Raw genomic sequence first — 25,155 nt, 5'->3', positions numbered from 1 at the left:
AAACAGAGATAAAAAAAAAAACAACAACAACTATTAAAGCTATTTTGCCCTACTGAAATTTAACATAATTCATATCTCAGAGTTTAACTGTAACTATAAGATGGTGGTCACAAGAAGTAAAACCACTGTTATTATAAATTACAGTATTCTTGTTTTTTCTCTATTTTTGATCCAATAAGTCTTAAGCATAAAAAAGATTTCTTTCAAAAACGTTACATCTAACTGACCTCAGTTTTTTGATTAGTAGTGCACACAGAAAGAAAGATGTTGTGTACATGTATGGGCAGCTGCAAGCATCTGAGAAGCCTTTCATCCATGGATCCTTTAAAGTTAAAATGCCACTTTTCTAATGCCTTTTTACAGCAGGGTAAATGAAACACCAATGGGCCGTGAGCACAGAGTGGTGCAAAAATGAAACAAGGTAATTTGTTCGGATTTATTTGGCTTTCTGCCAAAACTAAAGACATCTGCTTCCAAGAAATGCTAAAAATACAACACAGGAAATTAAAACCTCTTTAGGGAGACATAATAAGAGCCGACAGGGTTAAGAGTTGAGAAAGTAAATTCTTTATTAATAACAACTTTAGCGGTGTTTTAAAATGAACAAATTTGCCATGTTGTGTGTTCAGAGATGGCTGCGTACTGTTTTGATATGCTCTCTCCATTTTTGAACAGGAGGACTGCCACAGGCCACAAGGTTTTTCAAAAGTGGACTGGGCTCCAAATGAGGCACATCAGGGTGGGCTCGGTGATAATGCTCCAACCTCTCCAGCACTCTTTCCAGGCCCACCATGTTGGCGTAGAACATGGGCCCACCTCGATGCCTTGGAAAACCGTAACCGAACAGATAGATGACATCAATATCCTCAGGTCGGGCAGCTATGCCATCTTCCAGGATACGGAAGCCCTCGTTGGCCAGGGCGAAAAGGCATCTCTCGATTATTTCTTGATTTGAGATACTGCGCGGTTGAATGCCGTACCTGCTCCTGTACATCTCAAGGAGATTCTGAATTAGTGGGTCGGGCTTTGCGTTTGTGTCTCTAGGTTTGTCGTACATGTACCAGCCACGACCTGTCTTTTGGCCAAACCTGCCTTGCTCGCAGACCATGTCTGGAATGGACAGTACCTGCGCCCTTGGCGCCTACGTGGGGGATTTTTTGGGTCAATGTCAGGACCGGTTAACCCAGATTCCTTCCGGACTCTCCAACCAACATCAAGGCCTGCCAGATCAGACATCCTGAAGACTCCCATCGCAAAACCAAATTCCTCCAGAGCCTCGTCGATTTGTTCAGGTGTGGCTCCCTCCTCCAGCAGGAAGGTGGCTTGATCCAGGTAAGGCTTCAGCATGCGGTTTCCAACAAAACCGGGGCAGTTTCCTACAGCAACGCTTACCTTTCCCATCCTCTTCCCAAGGCTCATTGCTGTAGCAATGGTTTCGCTTGAGGAACGAGGACCGCTGACAACTTCTAGGAGCTTCATGACATGTGCAGGTGAGAAGAAGTGCATCCCAACCACCAGGTGAGGTCTGTCAGTCACATCAGCCAGAGCATCCACATCCAGACCAGAGGTGTTAGTGCAGAGTAGAGTCTCTGGTCTACAAACTTTGGACAGTTGTTGGAAAACACGCTTCTTAAGTGCCATGTCTTCAAAGACAGCTTCGATAACAAGATCCACATCCTTCAGGTCCTGTAAGCTGAGGGTGAATTTGAGGAGACTGAGAGAGGCACTCACTCCCCGTCTTTTGGCATCTCTCTCCAACATGCCAATCACCATCTGCTTGCCGGTCTCCAAGAGTTTATTTTCTGACTCTACAGCAATGACAGAAATTCCCACGCGTGCCAGAGACACAACAATGCCCCTGCCCATAGTGCCCAGACCTAAAAGAGTGACAAATTGACGGTCAGTACAGAGTAAAACAAAACCGGCAATTTAAAACAACATAGGTACAATTAGACTTGTTAATTGGCAGATGGTGAAACTGAGCAGAGCAAAAAAACTGTGCCAGAATTCAATGCATGCCGGTTTGCACAGTGCCAGTTCCTCTGTGATAAGCGAACATCTCTGCTTGTCTCAAACTTCAAACAAACAGATGTTTTCAACACTGCTGAAAATCAACATTAGCACACTAACAACCAATAAGTGTGCATAAAGCTGTCTAAGATTAAAATGCTCAACAGAAATAAGAAAATGAGGGTTTTGATGGTTTCAATTAACAGGGGGCACACTGATCAAACATAAGCTTTGAAGTTATTTTGGGTTAAATAAATGTAAAGATATTTAAAAAAAAAAAAAAAAAAAGTATGAATATGATTTTGTACATACAATGAAAATCAACAGGTCCAGTATTGTTTCTCAAATTATCTTTTACGAGAATCTTTAATATTTCTGTCTTTCGCTCTACAATGCTGTGTTCTTAGTATTTTATATTGCTATTATAGTTTTAATAATGTTTTTGTTCGTTTTTCATTTTTATATTTTCATTTACATTTTTTTTTGAGAGGCTTTAAGAAAAAAGGCTTACTAAAATAAAGTTACTGGGTTACTCTTTTCACAGTTCCCTGGTTGAGAGATGCACTAGGGACCTGATTATACCTGATTGTAGCACCTTGAAAGTTTTAGTTTAGATGTAGTTTTTAAAATTTTCATTTAGTAATAATAATAATAATAATAATAATAATAATAATAATAAAACAAAAAAACAACAGTCGACACACAGTAAGCTATAAAATGGCAAAACAACTTAGTTACACTTTATTTTGATAATCCTCTTTAGACATTCTAGTAACTTTGTAACTACATGTCAACTAATTCTCACTAATTTGCAACTACTTGTCCACAAACTCTCATAGTACAATGTTAGAGTAGGTTTAAGGTTAGTAGAATAAGTTGACATATACTTGTAAAGTTTTCATAGTCAGTATGTTGTAAGTTGTGGACTCATCAAAATAAAGTGTTAGAAGTTATTAAGCAGGCAGTCTACTAAAAGCCTAATGACTGCTGACATGTAGTTGTAGTTGCAAAGTTACATATTGTTAGTAAAAATTTCTAAAGTGGAATAAAATTTCTAAAGTGGAATTTCCAACAATTTAATACTGGACTTCACATAATGTGACCTTTTGATCTGACAGGCTTTTACAGAGCTACATAATAAACAATGATTTCAAACGCACCTTCATACTCACAGGTGAGAGTCACATGACCCTTTTGGAGCCCATGGTGTTTCGTTTTGTTTGCTGATTTTGGTTCCATCTTTGTTTATTTGATCATTTTAGTGTTTCCACTGAATTATAGGTTTTAATCTAGTATTTATATTTTATTTCAGCTTTATTTAACTAACATCCATTTTTTAATTAGTTTTAGTTAACAATAAGAATACCTATGACGGCAGCCTTCCGGATCTCTCTGGGTTTGCTCTTGTTCCACTGCGCTCCACTGGGTAGAGTCCATTTCCCAGCAGTCCTCTGCGCAAAGAAGCAGTACTGTAGAGCCCGGGCCTGGCCGGAGTTGAAAAGAGTGGCCATCAGTTCACTCTCCCGCTTGATTCCCTTGCTGTAAGGCATTGTAGCGGCTGCCCGCACCGCCTGAATACAAGCCAAAGGTGCCATCACTCCTCGGGCCTTCTTTTTAACCTGCATGGTGACCGATTCCAAGAGGGCATCTAGATCTGGAGGGCAGGGTGTGGTCAGCATGCTCACTCTTCGGGAAGACAACGGTTTGGCTGTTAAAGGTACATAAAACATGATGTCAACATATAATGTGATAAGCTTAGCCAACGCTGACTGGACTGAATCTTTCCAGTGACTAATGCATTTTGCTTATTGGTTTACAGTCTACAGATTAACGATGCAAAGTAGCTGTGATCTACACAAATATAATTAAACTGTCAAAAAAGTTTATCTATCGATATTACAACATTCTTATGGTAATCTAAAGTACTTGCTAAAAATATTGAATTTATCACAGTCTGAAAGTGTATAATCATGGCAGTCGAAGCACAGAGTGACAGAAACAAACACTTTGTCTGACTTGAGTCCTGTTCTGTCTGGATTACACCCATTCACACTTCCTCATGCATACACTAGCACAACACACACACACACACACACACACACACACACACACACACACAGACAGAACAACCCATCAAAACTGCATTTTTCTGAATTTATCAGGTTCTAACGTTTGACTTCCTGCCTTACTAAAAGGATTATGCGGGGCGGTACTTGATTCAATATAGCTTCTAACTGCATTAGATTCATCTTCTCTCTGGAATCTGGGTCACACTGATGAGCCTTAAAGGGCCAGCAGAACCAGAAACCAACACTGTTGTCTGTTTAGAGAGTTTAGAGGAATTAATATAAAGTATATTGATAAGAAAAAGTATTTCAAGCAAGAGCTAATTCTCTAAATTTCCGGGATGCAAATACTGCATGTTTTTCACAAAATTTGATTCACTAAACTTGTGATCTCCCTTGAATAATCATGGGCACATTTTCATTGCACTTCATTGGCTAAGAGTTACCCATTTCATGTAAAACAAATAAAAACATAAAAATTGTTCAGTTTAAGGTCTTGTGTGCTGTGCTATACTGCATGATACAGATGTATCTGTGGTTAATCTCTGATGCTGTGGGCAGGACTTGATTCACTAATTCTGTGATTTATTGTGAGTAAGTACTGTAGGGCTGGGTCAGATCCTGATAGGTGCATTTGGCAGATGGTTTTGCAACTGGAAAACAAGATAAATCTCTGTAGCTATGAGAGCAGTGAGTGAGATTCTACAGAAAGTATTTAGGGAGTACAAGTGTGCCACTTTTGATTACTTTTACATGGTTCCTTGTTAAATAAGTAAAGTAATAAAATGAAACAAACACATAACAATCATGTATCCACAAATACTTTCCCCATTCATTGGGACATGGGATTTTAAACAAATTCTGTAAGTAAAGAGCTACAAGATGCATGACAACATTTGACAAATGAACAAATAAATAACTGGAAATCAGTAAAAAGACACACATAACACGTTTTTTTACTAGTGAATTAATGACGCTTCTCATGAAGCATTGTGAATAATGAAACGGACTCAAAAGCCATGATATAAAATAAAATTTGCAATATATAAAAAGAAAATTGTCACTACACATGCATTTATTTAATTACAAAAATACAGTAATATTGTGAAATACTATATCAAATCAAATCTATTGTAATATATTTTAAAATATATAAAAATATATAAAAATATATATATATATTATTATTATTATTATCTCATTACTATGAAAACAGTTGCTGTAGTCCCATTTCATATTAGGTGACCTTAATTGCTATGCATTCACATCAAAAAATAAATACAATGTAAAAACGTACCGGTTTCACAGACAAGGCTTAAGCTAGTCCCAGACTAACGTGAATGTTTGAGCTGTCTCAATTTCTTGGTATCTTGATATATCTGATACATGTCTTCGTTCTGTGTCAAGATGCACAGGTGCGAGCAGGTTTAAGGGTTGGTTAAAGTCTAGTGGATGGGTCAATAATGTAATTACAATGTACTTTAAATGCAAAATTAATTACAGATGTAATTATACACAGTATTAAAGGATATAAAGTTACTTAGTTAAGGACGCCTAATATAAAGTGCAGTTGTTGCTTATATTTTGGGGGAAATATTGATACTTTTTTCAGAAAGAACTTCTTAATGAAATCTTAATGACCTCAATCCTTTTAAAGGTCTCTGCTGAGCTCTTTCAATGGAGAAAATAATTTTTGCCTCAGGGACCCTTACTGTTAAACACGATCTATCCCATTCAGGAGACTTAACTCCCAGGCTATTCCCAGCCATTCTCTTTAATCACATTCTCCGTTCACAATCGGCCCGTTCACATTTTGACAGGATTGACCATTTTAAACTATTTACAATAGGTATTTACCATTAGTAAATCAGGCACATTTGGCCCATACCTGCTCTGCAATTCCATTTAGTTGACTGTCGTGAGGATTTGGTCGGGCTGATCTTCGCTCAGCGTGTGATTACAGTGAGAGCATTAGTTGTGGCCAATCTTTAATCTCCCTCCAGAGCTTATCCTGACTCTAGATGAACCCTGATCTCTCCCTAAGAGTGTCGCTCACAACATTCACATCACAAGGGATCTGGCTCCCTCAGCCTCAGCGAGAATCTGTGGCCCGCAGAGTACAACCAACAGCCGCAATTACCGCAGACCTAGAAAAGCTGAATAATGCGACAGAAATATTTCCAGCGATCCTTACAATGATTTAATTGCTCTCATACGATTTGTCATTACTGAAGGAAATGGGGGTCAAGCAGAAGGTGAAAGATTGGCATTGGTTTTTCATAAGCTGCAGAGAGTGTCTCTAATCGCTTTTTGTATGATTCAATACCCTCAGCATAAACAATATTTTTTTGACTCCACTTGGTCAGTTTTTTTTTAAAGACAATCAATGCGTGTAGTCCATGAGTAAAATAAGTCGCATTTGTTGAGGTGAGGTGATACAAAGACCATCTTATCATAATAGCGAATTAAATCCCCAGGTACTTGACCTATTATTATGACAGAAAAAAAAACATTCATAAAAATGTAGTTCGTTCAAATCGTTCTCCGATGCTCAGAGGGGTCATAATTAATATTCTAATGATGTTTGTTCCTTTTCACTTCTTGAAAAATAGATCAAAAGAACAGAACGACTCTGAAACTCGCTGACAAGGATATGAAACATTAATTCCATTTGCTGTGACAAAGGATTTATCTGGTACGTCCCCTGACTCCGAAAGCCTGCCAAAGACTCTGCTTCCCTTTACTGTTCAGGCTTTTAATATCCGTATTTCTGCTTTGCCAGCTCGTGACATACCTACAGCTCTCAGGGCAAACTCCACAGCCACCTCACAAGCATTCTGCTCCGTGACCTGGTCAACGATGCCCAGCTTCAGGGCCTCCTGCGCGGAGATATGGCGGCCTGCAAGATCAAACAATAACGCTGCTGCAGGTGAAAGAGAAACTGAGGAAAGGGCTGCGTTGCTTGATTATTTTTCTGCATAATATATTATGAGTAAAATCCCATCAAAATGAAAAAACAACTGAAATCTGATCGCTCATTTGTTAAATAATTAGCTGGCTCAGAAATTACGCATGCTGTTATTTTACCAGAAGAAAATAAATGTTTTTTTTTTTAAATGTTTGTGTATGCTCACACATACAAAAAATAAAAATAAAAACACACACATAAAATGTGAAATATTGCACAGAAAAAGGCGCTGTGAAAATTCTTTTCGATTTGCACTTAAAAATAAATAACTAGATAAATAATATAACAAAATAAATAATAGAATGACATAAGAGTAAGTAAATAATGACACATTTTTTATTTTTGGATAAACTATTGCTGGAAGTCCCAAGGCACATCAAGCAAAAACAATATGCAATGCTGACACCTAGTGGGGAAAGTGTTTTTTTTTATTTTTTTTTATCATACTGTACTTTATTGGATTAAATTGAGCACTTGCTAAACAAAAAAACAATTTAATTATTCATGAAATCTTTCTTGAATTAGCAGCAAACGGCAGTTACAAAGCATTAAAAAATATTTACAGACTGGATAATTTGTTCTTAGGCAATCAGAAATGTCAGAAACACTCTCCGCATGACATGACTGTTATATTTTTTTTATGGAGGGCATGTGGTTAAAGTCAGCAAAGGGGCTGAAATCTGTTGGGGTGTGCCAGTAGGCTAAGTGTATGATTTACCCGTGGTGATCAGTTCTAGGGCAGCAGGGATGCCAATGAGCCTGGGAAGACGCTGCGTCCCCCCTGCAGCTGGCAGGATGCCCAAAGTCACCTCTGGAAGCCCGAGACGTGCCTGGAACACATAATGTGCGCTGCACTCCATACTCAGTGCACAAAAACAACCTTTCCCTTCTTAGATAAGCTATCGATATCAAAGTTCAACCGACTAGCTAGGGGCATATCAGCACTAGACGGGGTTGCGCAATATTGAAGCCAGTTCGGTATGCACCGTTCATAAGCATAAACAGCAGAATAAAATAGTTCACCTTAGAGTGCGCGATACGATAGTGACAGACAAGGGCTAATTCGAAGCCCCCGCCGAGAGCCACCCCCTCTATGGCAGCGACCACAGGTTTCTCTCCTGCCTCTACGGCATCCAACAGGGGCACCAACGGAGGTCCTTTTAAAGGCCCGGCAAACTCACGGATGTCTGCACCTGCAGAAGAGCACATCATCAAGAAATAGTATGAAAAGGCTCGAATAATCGGAGAGAAATATAACATCTTTAATGTTAGCGCGGTTGTGCGTGTTCCTCAGTTGCTTCGCAAGCCCGGTTTTTGTCAGCAGCCATTTACAATGTCGGCAAGTGTTTTAAAGCCTGTTCAGATTTTAAAGGTCTCGCAGATGAGGCGTTTCACTAAAAAAAAAAAACTTCATTATAAACTTTATAAAATATGAACATCCTGACCTCCGCAAAACCTTCCACTCTCTCCACAGATGACCACCGCCGTGACCTTTGGGTCATGCAGGGCACGCTCCATGCTCTTAGCGATGGCATGACGCACTGAAGAACTAAGGAAAAAGCAGAAGCTCACATTACTTTCGTTCATGAACTTTATATGGGTTTATAAACATGCACTTGAAAAGATCATGTGTATAAATCTTAACATTTATAAAACGTTTGATACAAAGCATTACATTAGGAAATATAATGCTGGAGTAGTATTCATTGTAAGATGCATTACTGTAGTTGTTTTCCTGGAGGACAATAACGCATTAAATAAACGCATTGTGCTTTAGCGATAGGCAGGTTTTCACTCACCTCAAGGCATTGACTGGCGGGTTGGTAAGAGTGATCAGAGCAATTGATCGTTTAACAAGTTCATATCGGGCCATTTTGCTGAGCTGGACGTTGTTGTTGTTGTGAGCTGAAAGAAACGCGGGACTTTGTAACTTTGACTTTGGACGCAGTGAATGTGTCACTCCCACTGCTCTCTCGGTGGAGCTCGCGTCCTCGAGCGAGGCTCTCGCGCGTTCTCCATGACAACTGACTTTCAGCGAGAGCAGAAAACGCCGCTTCACCAAAAAAAAAGCTAAAATTATTCAAATAACATCTTGTCGCCGCACTCTCGTTCCCGGAAACGACTTTACAAATTCTACTACGGTCAAGGACTGGCTCATGAATATTAATTAACTAACGTGAAGCCCACCCACTAATCTATATATAATTATATATTTTAGATCGGTGGGTCCACAAGTAGTGTCTTTATCCGATTTGGTGAAATACAAGTGTCATTTAAAAATGTACAAAAAAGCACACTGAGTTTATTGTTTATTAAATTGTTTATTTCTGCGGTACCTTTGATTAAAAAAAAGTTTAATACTGTAGTAGGCTTTTAGAAAATTGAATATTATTAATTTCCTTTTTTTCTGTTTATTACATTCTAGCCAATCGATCATTTTCTGTTTGGTATACTGGTAAATTAAATGTCTAGCTTATGAATATTACATTGGTCATGTGGTCAGTCGCGTCAAGAATCCTACCAATCAGCGGCAGCATGCGCTAATTAATATTAAGGATTCGTAATTTGCGGAAGTGAATCGGACACGCGCTTTTTGCGCCCTCTAGTTACTCCGTCATGCGCTCGCTCGTCGGTCTGATCGCTGTAATATTGACAGCTACTTTTTACCTTTACTTGCTGTCCTCTTATCTCCCCCCTGGACCTCGGCTGCCAAAGCAAGAGCACGCGGGACAGACGATCACTTCTAAAGATGAAGACAGCCCCAGTGAGACGGAGACTTCAGCCTCCAGGTGTGCTTTTCTTCCATGTGTGATAATGACTACCGTCTGCCTTTCGCTGCGCAGCTCTCGCGGCCGATTTTTCAGTCTTATACGAAACGTTTTGAGGATGTGTAGCTTGAAAAGTGTGAAAAACGTAAGTGTGAAGCAATTCCAAAATGGATGCTCTCTATCTTGTCCTTGTCTCTAGCTGTCATTTGTCCTTTGGCTTTGAAATTAGATCTGTTGTTGTTACCACGTTCATAACGCAGACGTTTATTCTTGAACATCCCAACCTACTGTTTAGATTTTCGGACGTTTTTTTCTGTTTTCAGCGTTGAAGGCTTAAACCTCGCGAAAGACTGAATCTTGAACTCTCACCATAGTGTCCTTGAACCAGATGCATAATCAAGAGAGATACTGTCCTTTCAGGTTTACCAATGTCCGCCCCGTCACGTGACTTTATTTTGGTCCAGGTTGAAGTTCCCATCAGACCTGGATGAGCTGAAAGAGATGGCAGAGCTGTTGCAGTTTTATAAGACGGAGCACACAGGATATGTGTTGTTACTCTTCTGCAGTGCCTACCTCTACAAGCAGGCTTTTGCTATACCCGGCTCCTCTTTCTTAGTAAGTACAGCATTACACTTAAATGAAGGTCCACTGCTTTAAACGGCGGTTAAACAATATTTTTCTTCTTGACATTTCGTGACCCGTTCTTCATTTAGGTTCACAAACGTACACGTTTTGACGACTGTGGTCGTTTTCTTGCCCCCCGATGGCTTCCACGTGATTCTGTACATGGGAACTGAAAAGAAGCGTGAGATATCTAATTTCCCCTTACAAGGGTTTGAGAACCAGACATGACATAGATGGAAGAGGCTGTTTCCCAATACATCTTTTCCATCTACACTCGACCCTCTTACACAAGCGCTCTCTATTCTATTTCTATTGTAAATGCTTTTTTGTTATTATAAAAAAAAACTTCATATTGTTGCTCTTTCGTTGGTTTGATTGCTTCTGTTGTCCTCATTTGTAAGCCGCTTTGGATAAAAGCTGAATGATTAAATGTAAATGTACGATATATGTAGATAATGATGGATACTATTCTTACATTCTTGGTTGTATTTACTTGCACCTCAGTGTGTGAACAACATTTTATCAATGCAGGTAGATTTGTACAAAGATACATGGGTCAAGTTGGCCCCTAAAGGGTTTCTAACAAGTTGCACTAGAGGTTTTATTTTATAGTGTTGGCAAATTACAGCAGATCCAGTGAAGTGGCACAGCAGGAGCATTATGTACAACATGCACCTTTTTACCCCCAGAACATCTTGGCCGGGGCCTTGTTTGGGACGTGGTATGGTCTTCTCCTCGCCTGCGTCCTCACCACGGTGGGCGCCACTCTCTGCTTCCTGCTGTCCCGGGCGTTCGGCAAACAGCACATTGTGAGACTCTTCCCTGACAAGGTGGCCATGCTGCAGAAGAAGGTACGTTAAGTCATCCGAAAGCACAGCATACAAAGTATCACTGCTTGATTTTTAACTTTTCTATTTTTTTTTCCCAGGTCGAGGAAAACAGAAGCAGCTTGTTCTTTTTTCTGCTGTTCCTGAGATTCTTTCCCATGAGTCCAAACTGGTTCTTAAACATGACCTCCCCAATACTGAATATTCCTGTCGCTCTCTTCTTCATGGCTGTATTCATTGGTAAGAAGTTAAATGACTGTAGAGGATATTCCAGAACATTTCCCTTAAAGGAACACACTTTTTTTTTTAAAGGCTAATTTTCCAACTTCCCTAGAGTTAAAGAGTTGATTATTTTAAGCCAATCTCCGGGTCTGGCGGTAGCACTTTTAGCTTGTAGCTTAGCATAGATCATTGAATCTTTTCATTTTATGTCAGCCTTAATGTATGATGCAACTATAGAAGAGTGATGTTTTAAATAGGAAAAATATTGAAACTCTTTGGTCATTTTTGTGTGATGCCAACAGTCAGATTCAATGATAAAATGCTAAACTTCAGCTAAAAGTGGTACCGCCAGACCCGGAGATCGGCTGAATGGAACTGAAAACGATAAAACTCAACAGTGTATATTGTTAAAAAAAATAAACTGGCATGTTTCTTTACTATTTGTAGCATTTATTTGAATCATCTGTATTTTCTTCTAGGCCTGATGCCGTACAACTTCATCTGTGTCCAGACGGGATCAATGCTGTCTCATATCTCCTCGCTGGACGACTTGTTCTCCTGGAGTGTGGTGTTGAAACTGCTCCTTATTGCCTGTGTTGCTCTGCTGCCTGGAGCTCTGATCCGTAAATACAGCACTCAGCATCTCCATCTGGACGGCCTTGAAACAAATGGACTCAGTCAAGACAAGAAGAAGAACAGATAAGGGACGGTGTGGGGTCAGTCATTCAGTCCCTCTTGGCTGATTTGTGGGTGGCTACTATTTGTATCTAAAGTGACCTTGGAGAGCTCTAAAATCTTTTTTTGGCCTCACATTTTTTAAATTGTCATTTTTACATATTCTTTATTTGGAAGCTGCTTTACTGGCATGGGTTGTGATGTGAGAAAAAGGGACTTTTTGCTGCCTTTTTCTAGGATTTCTGTGTATATAATTCTGAATCCTGCCTTTATGTCACAAAATGATTAAGCATTGGGTTTTACATATTGTACATACTGTACATTTAATCCAGTGCACATAAGCCATCCATAACAGGCTTTTATAGTTAAAAAATGTGGAGTCTAGCAGCAAAGTATAGACATTTGAGGTTTTTAATACCCATATTCTGTATTTACAAACCGTAATAATGTGGATATTGTCAGCCTTAAACGTGACCTACCTCACTGAAGTGAAACATGTAGTATTCCACTTTCTTGGAGTACTTGTAAATAATGGAACATCAAGCTGTAAATATTTACTATGGGTACGGTTTCTTTGTGGAAGGAGGCATTATGTGAAGTCCCTGAACGCCTATCCAACTTAATAATGTTGAAATGATAAATTAAAGCAAATCTTTTCTATGCATAAATGGCATTAGCAGTGCTGCGAACAGAATGCAGTCTTTTTATTCACCGAACACCCACATCATGTGAGTAAAGCTGTTTACAGTGTGATCAGTCATCTGATAATAAACTCATTCCATTAGCTTCTTTCACAACATTTTACCACATCTGTATGCCGTTCATTTCAAGGCAGTGTTCGTATGCACAGTTGATGAACGTTACGAATGCACGTTTTTTTAATTAAAGGGAGAACATTGCATCACGTTATGATTAGTGCAACTATCTGACCAGGGAACGATGTCCTGCGCGTAACGGGGGAAAGTACCTCCAACCTGCCCTAAAAATAACTATGGATATGTCATAAATTGCAACGGATAGAAAATACAAAAATAGTAACAGTAATTATTACAAATACAAAACAATTAAATACTAAAAATACATTTTTAGTAATACAAATTACTAAAATGCAATAAAAATTTGATTATAACTGTAAAATTACAATTCCAATATATATAGTAATATAAATATTACTGCGATTTAGTTTTTGGACTATATAGTGCTCAATTCAAGAACAACCATTGAACTCTAATGAGTCCAAAGTATCTAAATTTAGTGCTCATGGACAATATTAGTTGAGTAATGTAGGGAATAGTGAATGAGGGTGAGTAGTAGAGTATTCAAAGAGTTTGATTAGTTGACTCAAGTGTGTTAAATAAGGAGCTATGGACATCTGTCAATGAGATAAAAGGAACGGACACCCCTGTCCAACAGCATTAACCTCAGACACGAGAATTTTATAAAGAATTTTTATTGCTCAAATCCATGTTGATCAGCAGTACAGTTCACCTACATTTCAAAACAACATGGTTGTTAGCAAAAAAAAAAAAAAAAAAAAAAAAAAAGTTCAGCTCTCAGTCCCCCGTCCCCACCCCCACCACGACCCACGATCCAGCTGAGGGGACACGGCAGGCAGTGCAGCGAGCCCAGTCTCTGTTTCACATCGCTCCAAATGAACCAACGTGAGAAGCTAGAGAGCTGCGTAGGAATGGATCTGCCGTGATAAAGGCGCAAAGAAGTTTTCACAGCCTATGATTTGCATTGAATTCTCATGCATCGCTCTGATTTCCGCTCTCATCCCGGGTTAAACATGACTAGAACAGTGCTGTCATACAGCAAGCAACTATAGCTGTGCCTGTGGTCTATTCTAATATCAAAAAATAAACATAGAACAGCACCTACCTTAAGTCTCCATTCACCCTAAAAGCTTTAGGGCCCAGTAAAAAGACCACGATGAGATTTCATGCCAACACTACAAACAACAGCTATCCTAAACTGACCCGATTCGTTCAACTTATATTAGCTATGACTTTTGGCCTAAAGTTAATGCAAAGACCTCGATTCTTCCTAGCGTTACGTTACAGGATATCATAATGAATAGTGAGACAGCTTAATTACCAGACTACAGAGACAATATAACAGTGTGGTGTTAGTTAATGCACGTATCGACTAATGCTTCCGTAAATTTAAATACCGATGCACGACTGATGCACACCTGACGAAGCCTCGAAATACAAACTCTTAAGAAAAGTTAAGAACCACTGTAGAACGTTAGATAGGTGTCTATCGACAGCGTGGCGCGTGTTACAGTTACAATAACAGTTAAAAGTGATCTGAGTTATCATACTGCTACACAACCTGAACTCCATCAATGAGCGAACACCTGAGATTAAGCAGAAAGTCTATCGTTCAGGGGAAATAACGGCCTCGTCTAGCTACAAGCCTTCACAGAGTCAAGAACCGTAAGAATCGTTTTTAGCTTCTTGAGTGACAAATCCGCAAACCAAGCTAATCTAGCAGAAGCCTCTAACCTTTACTAGAACAAACACCTTCAGCACCTGATGTCTTTGCTACTCTTTGCAAGTAAGTATGGACGAGTTGATTCAGTAGGTAAAAAAAACGATTTACACAGGTCTACAGTAACACGCCGCTACCAAAAACGGTCAAATGTCAGAACTAAAAGTACGGAGTGGGACAGCTTGCAGTTCAGTCCACTGACAAATGGTGTGAATTACTGCCATCGCTGGTACATACGCACACCTAGACCTAACACGGTGACCTCCCACTGTCTTTCGTCTTGATTTGACGTAGGCCTTGTTGTTTTAGCGGTAACAGATCCGCTGCAGATCTGAGGCGACAAAATACCTGCATTGGTGATTTTTGTGTAGTTACGATAAACACTTTTACCAAACGGTCACTGTGAATTACTTAGTTTTTTTTTTTGTGTGTTTTTTCACTTTTTTTTTATATCAACATGGTTTTTCTTTTGTGAAAGGCCTTGATTTAAAAAAAAAAAAAACTAATTATTTAAAAAATTTGGTCTGACTGTAATTCCTGAATTTGGACTCGTTTTTATAAAATGTAAAGAGAAAGCTGGCTTGCGCTTCAGACAGCGCAGTTGCTCCTGGAGAATGCTTCGAATTAAGCAATTCTGCTTGATATTCACAGGCCCGGTTTCATAGACAGGGCTTAGCCTAAACCAGGATTAGACCATAGTTCAGTTGAGTTATTTTTATAAACAAGCCTTTGAAAAAAAGCGTTACTGATGTGCATCTTAAGACAAAACAAAGGCACTGACATGTTTTAAGATCAGTCAGGGCAAGTCTCTTTCGGTTTACATTTAATCTAGCACTAGGTTTAAACCTTGTCTGTGAAAACGGAAGATAGTCTTTTTAACCATTCGTCACTGATCTAGACATCAGTACACAGTATCCACATTAAGAACCCCTTTCGGGCAGGAAAGTACCCCTCAGTTACACATTCTGTAATAAATCACGAGGTTGTAATTGGTAAAAATAATGAAGTAAATTCGCATACAGTTTCGAAAGCTTTAAGATCTATACTTCTTTGTCAGATGGACCTGAATACTTCAGACTAGATCTTTTCCTTGATCTTTTTTAATTATTATTATTATTATTATTATTATAATTATTAAAAGAACATGTTCAAAACTTTCAGTTTACAAGGCATACAAAATGTGGGGAGAAAAAAAAAAAGGGAACTTAAAAGATTGGACTGAGGTACCCTGACGCCTGAGGTAGATCACAATACTGACATGCGCACCGATCATATTCTGATCAAAGTGTTGCGGTGATTCATTACTGTTCTTACTGTTAGTATACTATCAATATTCATAGTCTACTTCCGAGAAAATAAACACTTCCCTTCAGAATAACATGGCAGTGTTCCACCAAAAAAAAAAAAAAAACTTGTTTTTTTTGTTTGTTTCTTATTAATAGCTCTCGTCACAAAATAGGAAAAAAAATAGATTCATAAATATTTCTCTCTCTTTATATATATATCTATATACACACACGCATACACACAAATGGAAGCTGTGCGTATTGGCATGAACCTTGCGTCTGGAAGATGAGGCTTAGCTCTCATTGGGCGAGGGAGCTGTCTGTGATGACATAGACCGGTGACGTTTAAGGCCACGAGCTTCCATGGTCAAAAAGAAGAAAATAAAAAATAAAGCACAAAGGGATATCCATGCCTGTTGAAACAGTCAATCAGTTGCTTAAAAAAAAAAAAATCAAAACAATAACGATCTCGCTGACCAATCAGCTTACTGAACATGACAGGGTGGCGCTCTTTCTAAAAGGCTGCTTATTGTACATTCACAGCTGTCATGCAGTTTAGAAAGCTCCCTGACAAAGAGATTTAAAGCCAAACGCGGTCGTGTGTGTACCACAGGTCATAAGGTGCCTCCCCGTCCCACATCAACCTGACCCTCCAATCACATTTTGAGTCGCCCGTTTTTTCATTTCCTTTCAGCATAGATTAAGGCAGAGTTCTTGGTGCACATTCGATTTCGTTCTGCCCGAGCCAGTAAAGGTGCGCTGTCTTTCAGACGCTGGTGCTTGCTTTATATTCTTTTCATACCCCCAAAAGCAAACAAGGGGTGTTGACTCCTAAGTCACTACCGCATACCTACTTCCGTCTTGTAATAACCACCGCCACAAGAATGCGGTGGCGATGAAATGACTAAAATGCAGAGGCTGCAAAAACCCTGGCGTAAAAATCAAAAGGGAGTGTAAGAGCTGGACAGAAACAAGAACAAACTACAAATGATAAAAGCTTAAAAAAAAAAAAGAAAGATATGCACAGAAAGAAAGGTTTTAACGGCATCCGTTGGCACGCACGGGCTAAGTAACAAGGATCCGTTGAGCTGGATGATGTTTCCCGAAATGTATACAGGCTAAGATATGAATACGTTCTGTCATTTACATTTCCCAACTTTCTTGTCCCATCATCATCAAAAAACAATGTTATATGCGTACGCATATGTGCACTACACGCCCGATGGCTTGTGCAAAACAAGAAGAATCGTGCTTCTGCTTCAGATATAATAGTATATTTGTTCTAGTGTACTGGTGAGAATACGTCTGAGAATCACTGAAATCGTAATCTGAGCGTCAAAAAAAAAAAAAAAAAAAAAAAAAAAAAAAAAAATCATCGGTCGCCAACTTCTAGTGCACACCCACACTTTACCTACTTGAGAAAACAGCAACACAACTCAGTCAAAATGCATCAGTGTACACGTGTTAATGGAGCTTCTTATCTGTGTTAACCCTAGATTAAGCCTAAATTAAGAATTTTATAGAAATGGTTAAGAAATTGTTACGTGGGGCGACCATGATGTTTCCTGTCCTGATAACAAGACGCCCCATACCTATTCTTCTCAAGCTCAGGGTGTGTTCGAACGACAAAAGGAACACTTGTCTTCTTGCGCTTCCTCCCCCTCCCTCCCCAAGCTGGCAGTGCACTCAGAGCCCTTCTGGCTGCGGCTCCTTCATCTCCCCCAGAAAGAAGTTCTTTGGTTTTGATCCCACGGCTGCTGGTCTGCCCGGCCGGTCCCCTTCGTCCGGTCTGGTCTGGTCTGATTCCAGTTGGGAGGGCTACATTCATTGGCAGGTGCCCGCTGGGGCTGGCCTGATGGTCACTTGGAGCGGTGTGTCACGGGGGCGCCTTGCTGGTGCTTCTGCTCCTGTTGTTTCACCTGCTGGATGATCTCCCTGATTTTCCTCTGTGCAGTCTGTGGGAGGAGAGGAGAGTGTTTATAGTGGTTGTATTTGGTGGCTGAAAAAAGGTGGCGCTATAAGTCTGCCTTACAAATTTCACGTTTTGTCACTGCTGCACGTCACTGACCAATCTGAGGTGACTTGATTTACTCCAATTAGCCTTTACATGGTTAAGGAATGAAGTAAAAAAAAAAAAAATAAAAAAAAACCTTAACATGCAAAAGTGTGGGCTTGGTAAAAAAAAAAAAAAGCAATACAGTAATAACAGTAAAATTATTATTACAATTAAAACTAACTATATGCCGCTTAATATTTTTGTGGAAAACTTTTTTTTTTCTGGAATAGCCGAGTTTGAATGTGTGTCCAAAATGCAAAATTAAATAAATAAATAAATATATATAATAACATATATTTTAAGAATTAGAACTCTGTAATAGTTACTGAGCTGGAAAATGCGATAAATGCCTAATAAACAATACATGTTTCATGTGAAAACAAACACTCTCCACGTTTGAAGTGATGTGTGATGCATAATTCACCTGGCTGGCAAAAAAATGCCCACTAATTTTGACAAAGACTTCATCGTTCTCGTCTGGGGTTTGGTCCCGTGGCACTATGACCTCTGCACTGGTTAGGTTCTGCAGCTCGTTCACCTGAAAAAGGCACAGAGAGACAAGCTGATGAGAGCGCTATCTAACAATAATAATGTCATCTGGGTCAAAATGTGCAAACGCTTTGGTTCAATCAGACTCGTACAAGCACAGGAACAAGCAGCACATAACCAGGTGCTCACTGGTGCATGATCTACGTCAAGACCAAGCTGCTGTGATGCCCTTGTGCGACAACTGCAGCCCCTGTCTACTCTACAAATGATGCCCCTGTGGTCTGAGACACTATGAATAGAGCCAAATATTTCCAAGAAACAAAACACAGAGTTCATGAAACATAACAATCCTGACAGGAACAGGTCACGTTGATTTGGATCGGCCTGTTCTTTATAAAGCTTTTGACTAAAAGGCAAGAGTTAGATAACGTAACAACCAAGCCTTAGTCATAATAAAGTTTTTTCCCTTAAAAAAAAGCTTTCAATGGCATTTCAGTGCTTTTAGCGAATTTGCTGAAGTTTGTAGAGTACATTTAAAATGATTAACAAAAACGATAATATTTTCCCTCATTTGCTCTGGTGGCCCGTATTAGCTCTCTCAGGAAGTCTTCACATCACTTTAACTTTGATTAATCAACAACGTTCCAGTTTTTAACAATCAACATTTCATCGTTCTTTGGAAAGCTATTATGGGTATGAGAATAACTGTTAACTTTTGCCAACACATTTTTGACTTAACCATTTATAATAGTCTTTAGTGCATAATGAAGGAATATTCTGACTCTGATAAGGACGACTGGATGAGCTACACAACATCTTGTTGTTTGAAAAAGTGTAAACAAAAGGTAAGTGAATCGGAATCCTTTATTACGTCTGGCATTAAAACCTTTGAATACAAAGTCTTACATTACTTAAGCTCAAGATAAATATGCTTTTTAGACTCTGAAATAAATACATAAACAAATAATCCCCATAGATATCCCCATAGAATACTTTATTTTCACCTATTTTGTATTTTTTCATTCATTGTTTTTTAATAAACGCCACACTGAGGCCTAATGCCTTTTCGCTTTGTTTGCTCTCCTGTCATAAGAGAAAGCACTACTATATACAACTGTACTACTACTACTGCTGTGTTTGACCGTATTCTCACCGTTTTGCCACCTTTCCCGATGACCCTCCCCGCTGCTGAAGAGGGCACTTTTATATGCGTTTCCAGCTTCACTTCTTCTTTCGCAGTAAAGAAATTCTCTTCTTTTAGTTTCCCAAATATCCTGCCCTGGGCCTGAAATGCAAAAGCAGAGACGATGTCCATTGCAAAGAAAGATTGCAGGGTTTCAAAGGAGTTTGATAAATCTTAATTTTTTTTTTAGTTGTTGTGTACTAATAGTGTAATTTTAAGCTATTATTTTATTCCTTTACCTTAAACTGAGCTTCTGGCGGGCCAGTGATGATGACCATCCTCTGAGTGACATCAGGACTCTCTGCGGGTGCGATCTGAACATAAAATACAACACATATTGTTTTTTCATACCAACTTATGAATGACAAAACAAATATTCTTTTAACTTCCAGAGCTATATCTAAAATGTAAGCCAATCACAGAGCTCATTCTCTTAAAGTCTCCTCACACAGCCACCAGAAGGCACTGTTTCCTATTACTGATTTCAGTTCTTCAGTTTAAATTCTCAATGTTTCTTTTGTATTTAGTGGCCATGAATTACCGGATGTCATTAAACCAACATTCTGCGTTTAAATAGACCACACTGTAAGACTGAAAAGGTAAATAAATGTGTTGTCACTTTCAAATGTCATTCTTTTAGCATACATTAGTTCATTGGTATTAGGAATTACTTTAGTGGCTTAAAAACAGACACCTAAAAATACACCTTCATAAACGCATGCTGAACTATGAGTGGTGAACTATCTCACCCCTACTGTTTACCCAGCAATCCGCAAGACTCGGTTGAATCAACAGAGAGGTTACGGATGATTGGCTCACCCACACTGGGGCACTGGGCCAAATCTGAGCATGATATGATTAGTTTCAAATCAAGGATCTCAGCAATAGGACACAGAAAATTAAATGGATCATAGTGCTTCGTGTAACAAAAAACAAACAAGTAACCTTAATTCTACAAATCTGACACGACAGCAGTGGCGTTCCAGTAGGCAGGAGCTCCTACCTTAATAGAGGCTCCCGCGAATCGTGCCAGTTGTTTAATATGTTGGCCCTTCTTGCCAATAATAGCACCGACAGCCTGAGTTGGAATAAAGAGGTAGACCACCTCCTGTTCAGGAGCCTGCTGAGGAGAGGGCAGAAGAAACATGCGTAATATTACATCCTCGCACTCAACACGATCCTGTAAACTAGGGAGTGCTAAAATCCATCTGAGCACGTCAGGCAGAGACGTCCTTTTTAAAAGCGGTTTGGGAAAATGTCACTCTGTCTGTTTGCTGCGTTTAGTTTCCCCAAACCACCCACGATCCCACTGAGATACTGCTCACTTCAGTGCAGGCTGGAGGTCAAGCCCTGAAGGTTCACGCAGGTTCGTAACGGAGGCAAAAACAATCCATTCATCACTCGAAACCTCTTGTCTGTTTCTAAAGGACATGACCTGCCTGAGACCAAACTGCAAACCGTAGGAAACCGATGACTCATTGTTCAGACTCAGCACGAGAGGCAGCGAAACATTGAAGATTGCCAAAGAGCTAGTTAACAGCATTTCAAGTCAACGCCATTAGCGTGTGGTGCTCGGATACGGAGGTTGTTATTTTGCGAATAACTTTAATAAGTGGATCAGATGTTGCTGTTGCACTGGGTTACAGTAAAGCTGATAACTGTGTCCGATTGGCTAATTGACAGATGATGTCACTCAAAAAAAGGGGGCTTTGAAATAAATATTTAATAAAATAGATCAGGGTTTTTTTATTTTAAATTTTTGGTTAATTAAATTCTATTTGCATACAATTTATGTTAACATTGTATCAGCCATCCCACTTTCTAAATATCAATATAAAACGTAAAATATGATTTGACAAATTTGGTCATCCAGAACCGTAATAATTCTTAGTTTACTCACTGTGTGCTGGTGAGAGATGGCACTAGCAGGCGGGACACCGTAAAGCCCACCCAGCTGTGATGAGTGACCCTGCAACAAACAGATCAGTAAGAACATTTCACCGGCTCTTGTTTATTACACATGAAAACTATAAAAAGAATGGCGATATACAGAATACTGACGATACTGGCGATACTGACACAGAAGACAAGCGATTGTTGAAGTTGTATTTTTGTTTTCTTCGCACAGAGAAAGTATTCTTATAGCGTCATAAAATGATGGTTGAACCACTCCATCACATGGATTCTTTGAACAATATTCTCACTACACTCCTGGGCGAGGTGGTTGCATTGCTGTCTATGCAGGATTAGAAAGCTCTTACATATCATCAAAAATATCTTAATTTCCGTTCCAAAGTTGAACACTGATCTTACGGATTTGAAACAACTTGAGGGTGAGTAATTTATGACAGAATTTACATTTTTGGGTGAACTATGCCTTTAATATATATATTACAGATGTTTATATTAGGTGCAATTAATCATGGTGAATTACAGAAGCCTGTTTGATTAATTATGGCCATTTTAAATAGATTTTTTATTTAAAAAAAGACACTGCCCCATTTATTACATGCAACCTTTTAAATGTTTAAAACCAGCTAGTTACTAACATTAGTTACTAGTTTGCTGGTGAGAATAATTTTTCGAAAACAGTTTGCAAGTATGATTTGTTATTGACAGTAAACGCCATAGTCACTAATATAATTACAGAGAGCTTGATTTACCGTAAGCAAAATAAGTGCGACAATAAAAACCTGCTGTAATAATTTACAATAAATGACTGCTCAAGTTTTACAGTACTACTGAGGATGATAAAAAGCAGCGCACACTCATTCAGCAATCTGTGCTCTCACACACCCACGCACCATTCTACCTTCATTAGTTCATCCGTGAGCCATAAGCTGTCCTGTCTGACTCATCACTACAAACCAAGGAGAATCCTGCAGCACACTAACCGACCTGAAGCTTTATACAAATCAAGCATGAGTAGGTGCATGCTAAGGTGAGCACTCACTGAGAAAGGGACAAATGTAACTAAATGTCAGGGTAGTGCACGTTTAGATTTGAGCTGAGAATTCAGATTAAATTTACATTCATTTCCTGAAATGGAACAAGCAAACAGAACAGAATGTAGTACTTCAAATTTGAACTTGACGTATATAAAAAAAATAATAATTTTTTGTCTAGTTTTTAAACGTAATTATTTGTAAATGTCATGCATAGAGAGATATTTAAAATCATTTTTGATGCTATATGGCAAAATGTAACCATTTTGACAATTGTTCACTTAAAATATTTATAGTGTCTAATTACTTGAGACAGTAATGTATTTTACATATTATGCAAAGTAATATACATATTTATTCATACACCTATAAGTCGTTATTTGTATAATAACACACAGATTTTGATTTACAACCGGTAAAATCTTGTTTCTATCATTTCTGCCACCACTGCATCCTATACAATTAAGCTAACTGTTAAAATCTGAATTTTGACCTGCTCAATCCCGAGGATGAAACATCCAAATATGCTTTATTTCCATAATGAAGTGCATAACTGTGGTTTGTACTCACAAGAAAAGGGTTGTAGCCAGTTGGGGGTACGGGTGGGACGCCTCTGGGCCCAGCAGCTGGTGGCAATACTGACAAACCGGTTGAAAAGATGCCCAGTGCGCTCAGGCTTAACCCAGGGATAAGGTTGGTTTGTTGCTGCAAGACATCATGGATTATGAATGATTACTCGGTGCTCGACCTCAAGCTATCAAGTTTCTCTCCACACATTCATTTGAAATTAATAAATGCAAACAGAATCCTCCGTTTCAGTGTATTTCTGTGCCGTCTTGTAATATTGCTACCATCACGCTAGGTGGCTCCATCGACCTGCCGCATCGTGGCAAACGTTTTAAAAAAAAAAAAAAAAAAAAGTTACGCTGTTTAGTTTAGACGGGGAACTTCACGTGTCTACTTTTTCATGTTCATCTGCTGCGCCTCCTTCATACAAAAGAGAATGAAGGTTACGGGGATCGACTAACAGACACTTACACACAAAACTGTCGCTAAAACACTTGATCCGAGCATGAATAATTTACCATACGCCTGACCGAGAACTGACTAATGCGAGATTATAAATGAAACCGCATAAATTTGATCTGTGCAGTTGATAGAGGCCTCTTCCGCAAAATAAATGACTCACTGAAGATGAAGAGAGGCGCTGGATGAGCCGGTGTAAACGAGACTGATGATGCTATTGTTACAGTATTCGCTCTCTGTCTAGAGCTTCGCCTCCCTCAGACACCGGCAGTGACGTCATGCGTGTAAACAGGGGGAATGGAGTACATGTGCGTGCACGTCTGTTGACAGGATGACAGTGCGTTCTCCGTATGCACGGCAGGGGACGGTCTGACTCAAGGCCGTTTCCTATAAACACAGTCGATAACTGAACACGAGTAAACAGACGAGGCATTTAACCCGCCTGGTCTTCTATTAGACGCTGACTCAAGGTGGATCACACTTGACGCATAAAAAGCAGCCTTTTATATGGCGCGTATCAGCGTCTAAGGTTTGGGTGACATCTGACATATTGATTACGACACTGAAACGGTGGCTTAAAGATGGAAATCGCGTTTCCTCTCAACGAAACCACAAAAACTTACGTTAATAGCAGCAATGTCATTCTCATAGGCTTCCCTCAGCTTTCTCATGATCTCTGCTTCAGCCCTACAACAGGCCTCGATACTCCCCTTCACTATAATGGTTCTCTCTGGGTTATAAATAGTTAAGTCCTGTAAACTGTGGAAAGAATCAAGAAAGGCAAAAAGTAGGTGAGAGAAAAATCGTTCGTCCATGTTTAAGACACATACTAATGTCGGATCAGAATTCCAGCTGAGGGGAATAAGGCAGAGCATGGTCTTATTAATTATGATATTGTGGATATGATGCGACCAAAACATGTTTTTTCTCTTTAGTTTTTTAATTTGTGACATCAGCCAGAATGGGCCAGTATTATTATTATTATTATACCAAAAGTGTTTAAATTATTGCATCACAATGGGTCAACATCTGTATCATCATTATTATTATTATTATATAGTGCATGTGAGGTGATCGTACTTGTTTTTACTGACATTGTTTTTGTAATCATTATAATTGTAATGCCGTAATGGTATGGTGTTATTTATAATATTGTTTACATTGCAACTCTCTAACTGTATGTTGTTCTAGAACTGAATACCAAATTGTACTGAACATTTAGTGCATCTCTGCAGTGATGAAAACACTCATCCTGATCGACTTGGAGGTAAGTGGGTGAAGAGTGAGTTATCTGAATTGGTATCAGTGAGCACTGGTGAATGAGGCTGCTTTTAGAGGGACAGCGATGCAATGATGTCAGGAGTCCTGGTTAGGGCTTAATTGGGTGACTCACTTGCTAAGCTATCTGTGTGCCCAGCACACACTTATTTCTGGGAAATACATAAGACCACCTGTACTCTAATGATCTGAACCAGATCGCAGCACTTAGCGGCCCATTACAAGATGTCACATGT

General features: G+C 39.2%; 3 protein-coding genes across 6 annotated transcripts in view; 1 reads left to right on the top strand and 2 right to left on the bottom strand.

The window, feature by feature from the left end:
• Positions 1-544: 544 nt before the first annotated feature.
• ehhadh (enoyl-CoA, hydratase/3-hydroxyacyl CoA dehydrogenase) lies at positions 545-9,179 on the bottom strand. Its single transcript, XM_043248712.1, is given in 8 exon segments — positions 545-1,116; positions 1,119-1,877; positions 3,377-3,718; positions 6,871-6,975; positions 7,763-7,874; positions 8,068-8,237; positions 8,490-8,593; positions 8,844-9,179. Coding segments are annotated over 8 exon segments (2,157 nt in total). The 5' UTR covers positions 8,918-9,179; the 3' UTR covers positions 545-625.
• A 425-nt stretch (positions 9,180-9,604) lies between these two features.
• On the top strand, positions 9,605-12,959 carry tmem41aa (transmembrane protein 41aa). Of its 2 annotated transcripts, none has more exons than XM_043248713.1 (5): positions 9,605-9,957; positions 10,233-10,427; positions 11,126-11,287; positions 11,365-11,503; positions 11,965-12,959. In XM_043248713.1, exons 1-5 carry the CDS (start codon positions 9,661-9,663, stop codon positions 12,186-12,188), a joined length of 1,017 nt encoding a protein of 338 aa, XP_043104648.1. In that variant the 5' UTR covers positions 9,605-9,660; the 3' UTR covers positions 12,189-12,959. The 2 variants fall into 2 exon arrangements, with proteins under 2 accessions (XP_043104648.1, XP_043104649.1); XM_043248714.1 differs by having other exon boundaries at positions 9,608-9,833; positions 10,277-10,427.
• A 2,135-nt stretch (positions 12,960-15,094) lies between these two features.
• igf2bp2a (insulin-like growth factor 2 mRNA binding protein 2a) overlaps positions 15,095-25,155 on the bottom strand; it is a 44,053-nt gene continuing 33,992 nt past the window's right edge. The window contains exons 9-16 of one of the 3 annotated variants that reach the window (XM_043249496.1): positions 24,265-24,400; positions 23,186-23,320; positions 21,571-21,639; positions 20,674-20,793; positions 19,910-19,984; positions 19,641-19,772; positions 18,423-18,536; positions 15,095-17,897 (exon numbers count right to left, since the gene is read on the bottom strand). In XM_043249496.1, coding sequence (XP_043105431.1) covers positions 17,802-17,897; positions 18,423-18,536; positions 19,641-19,772; positions 19,910-19,984; positions 20,674-20,793; positions 21,571-21,639; positions 23,186-23,320; positions 24,265-24,400 — 877 coding nt within the window. In that variant the 3' untranslated portion in view covers positions 15,095-17,801. The remainder of the gene's footprint in view (positions 17,898-18,422; positions 18,537-19,640; positions 19,773-19,909; positions 19,985-20,673; positions 20,794-21,570; positions 21,640-23,185; positions 23,321-24,264; positions 24,401-25,155) is intronic. The other 2 variants (XM_043249497.1, XM_043249498.1) reach the window with 2 other exon arrangements.

This window comes from Puntigrus tetrazona, chromosome 9, assembly GCF_018831695.1.
Source record: "Puntigrus tetrazona isolate hp1 chromosome 9, ASM1883169v1, whole genome shotgun sequence".
NCBI lineage: Eukaryota > Metazoa > Chordata > Actinopteri > Cypriniformes > Cyprinidae > Puntigrus > Puntigrus tetrazona.
This window is presented reverse-complemented; position numbering and strand designations above follow the sequence as displayed.

Bases quoted from the DNA above. Each gene is read 5' to 3' on its own strand.
- tmem41aa (XM_043248713.1), top strand. From the start codon at position 9,661: ATGCGCTCGCTCGTCGGTCTGATCGCTGTAATATTGACAGCTACTTTT. The intron at 10,428-11,125 runs GTAAGTACAGCA...TTTTACCCCCAG, and splicing joins TACCCGGCTCCTCTTTCTTA to AACATCTTGGCCGGGGCCTT. The intron at 11,504-11,964 runs GTAAGAAGTTAA...ATTTTCTTCTAG, and splicing joins CTTCATGGCTGTATTCATTG to GCCTGATGCCGTACAACTTC.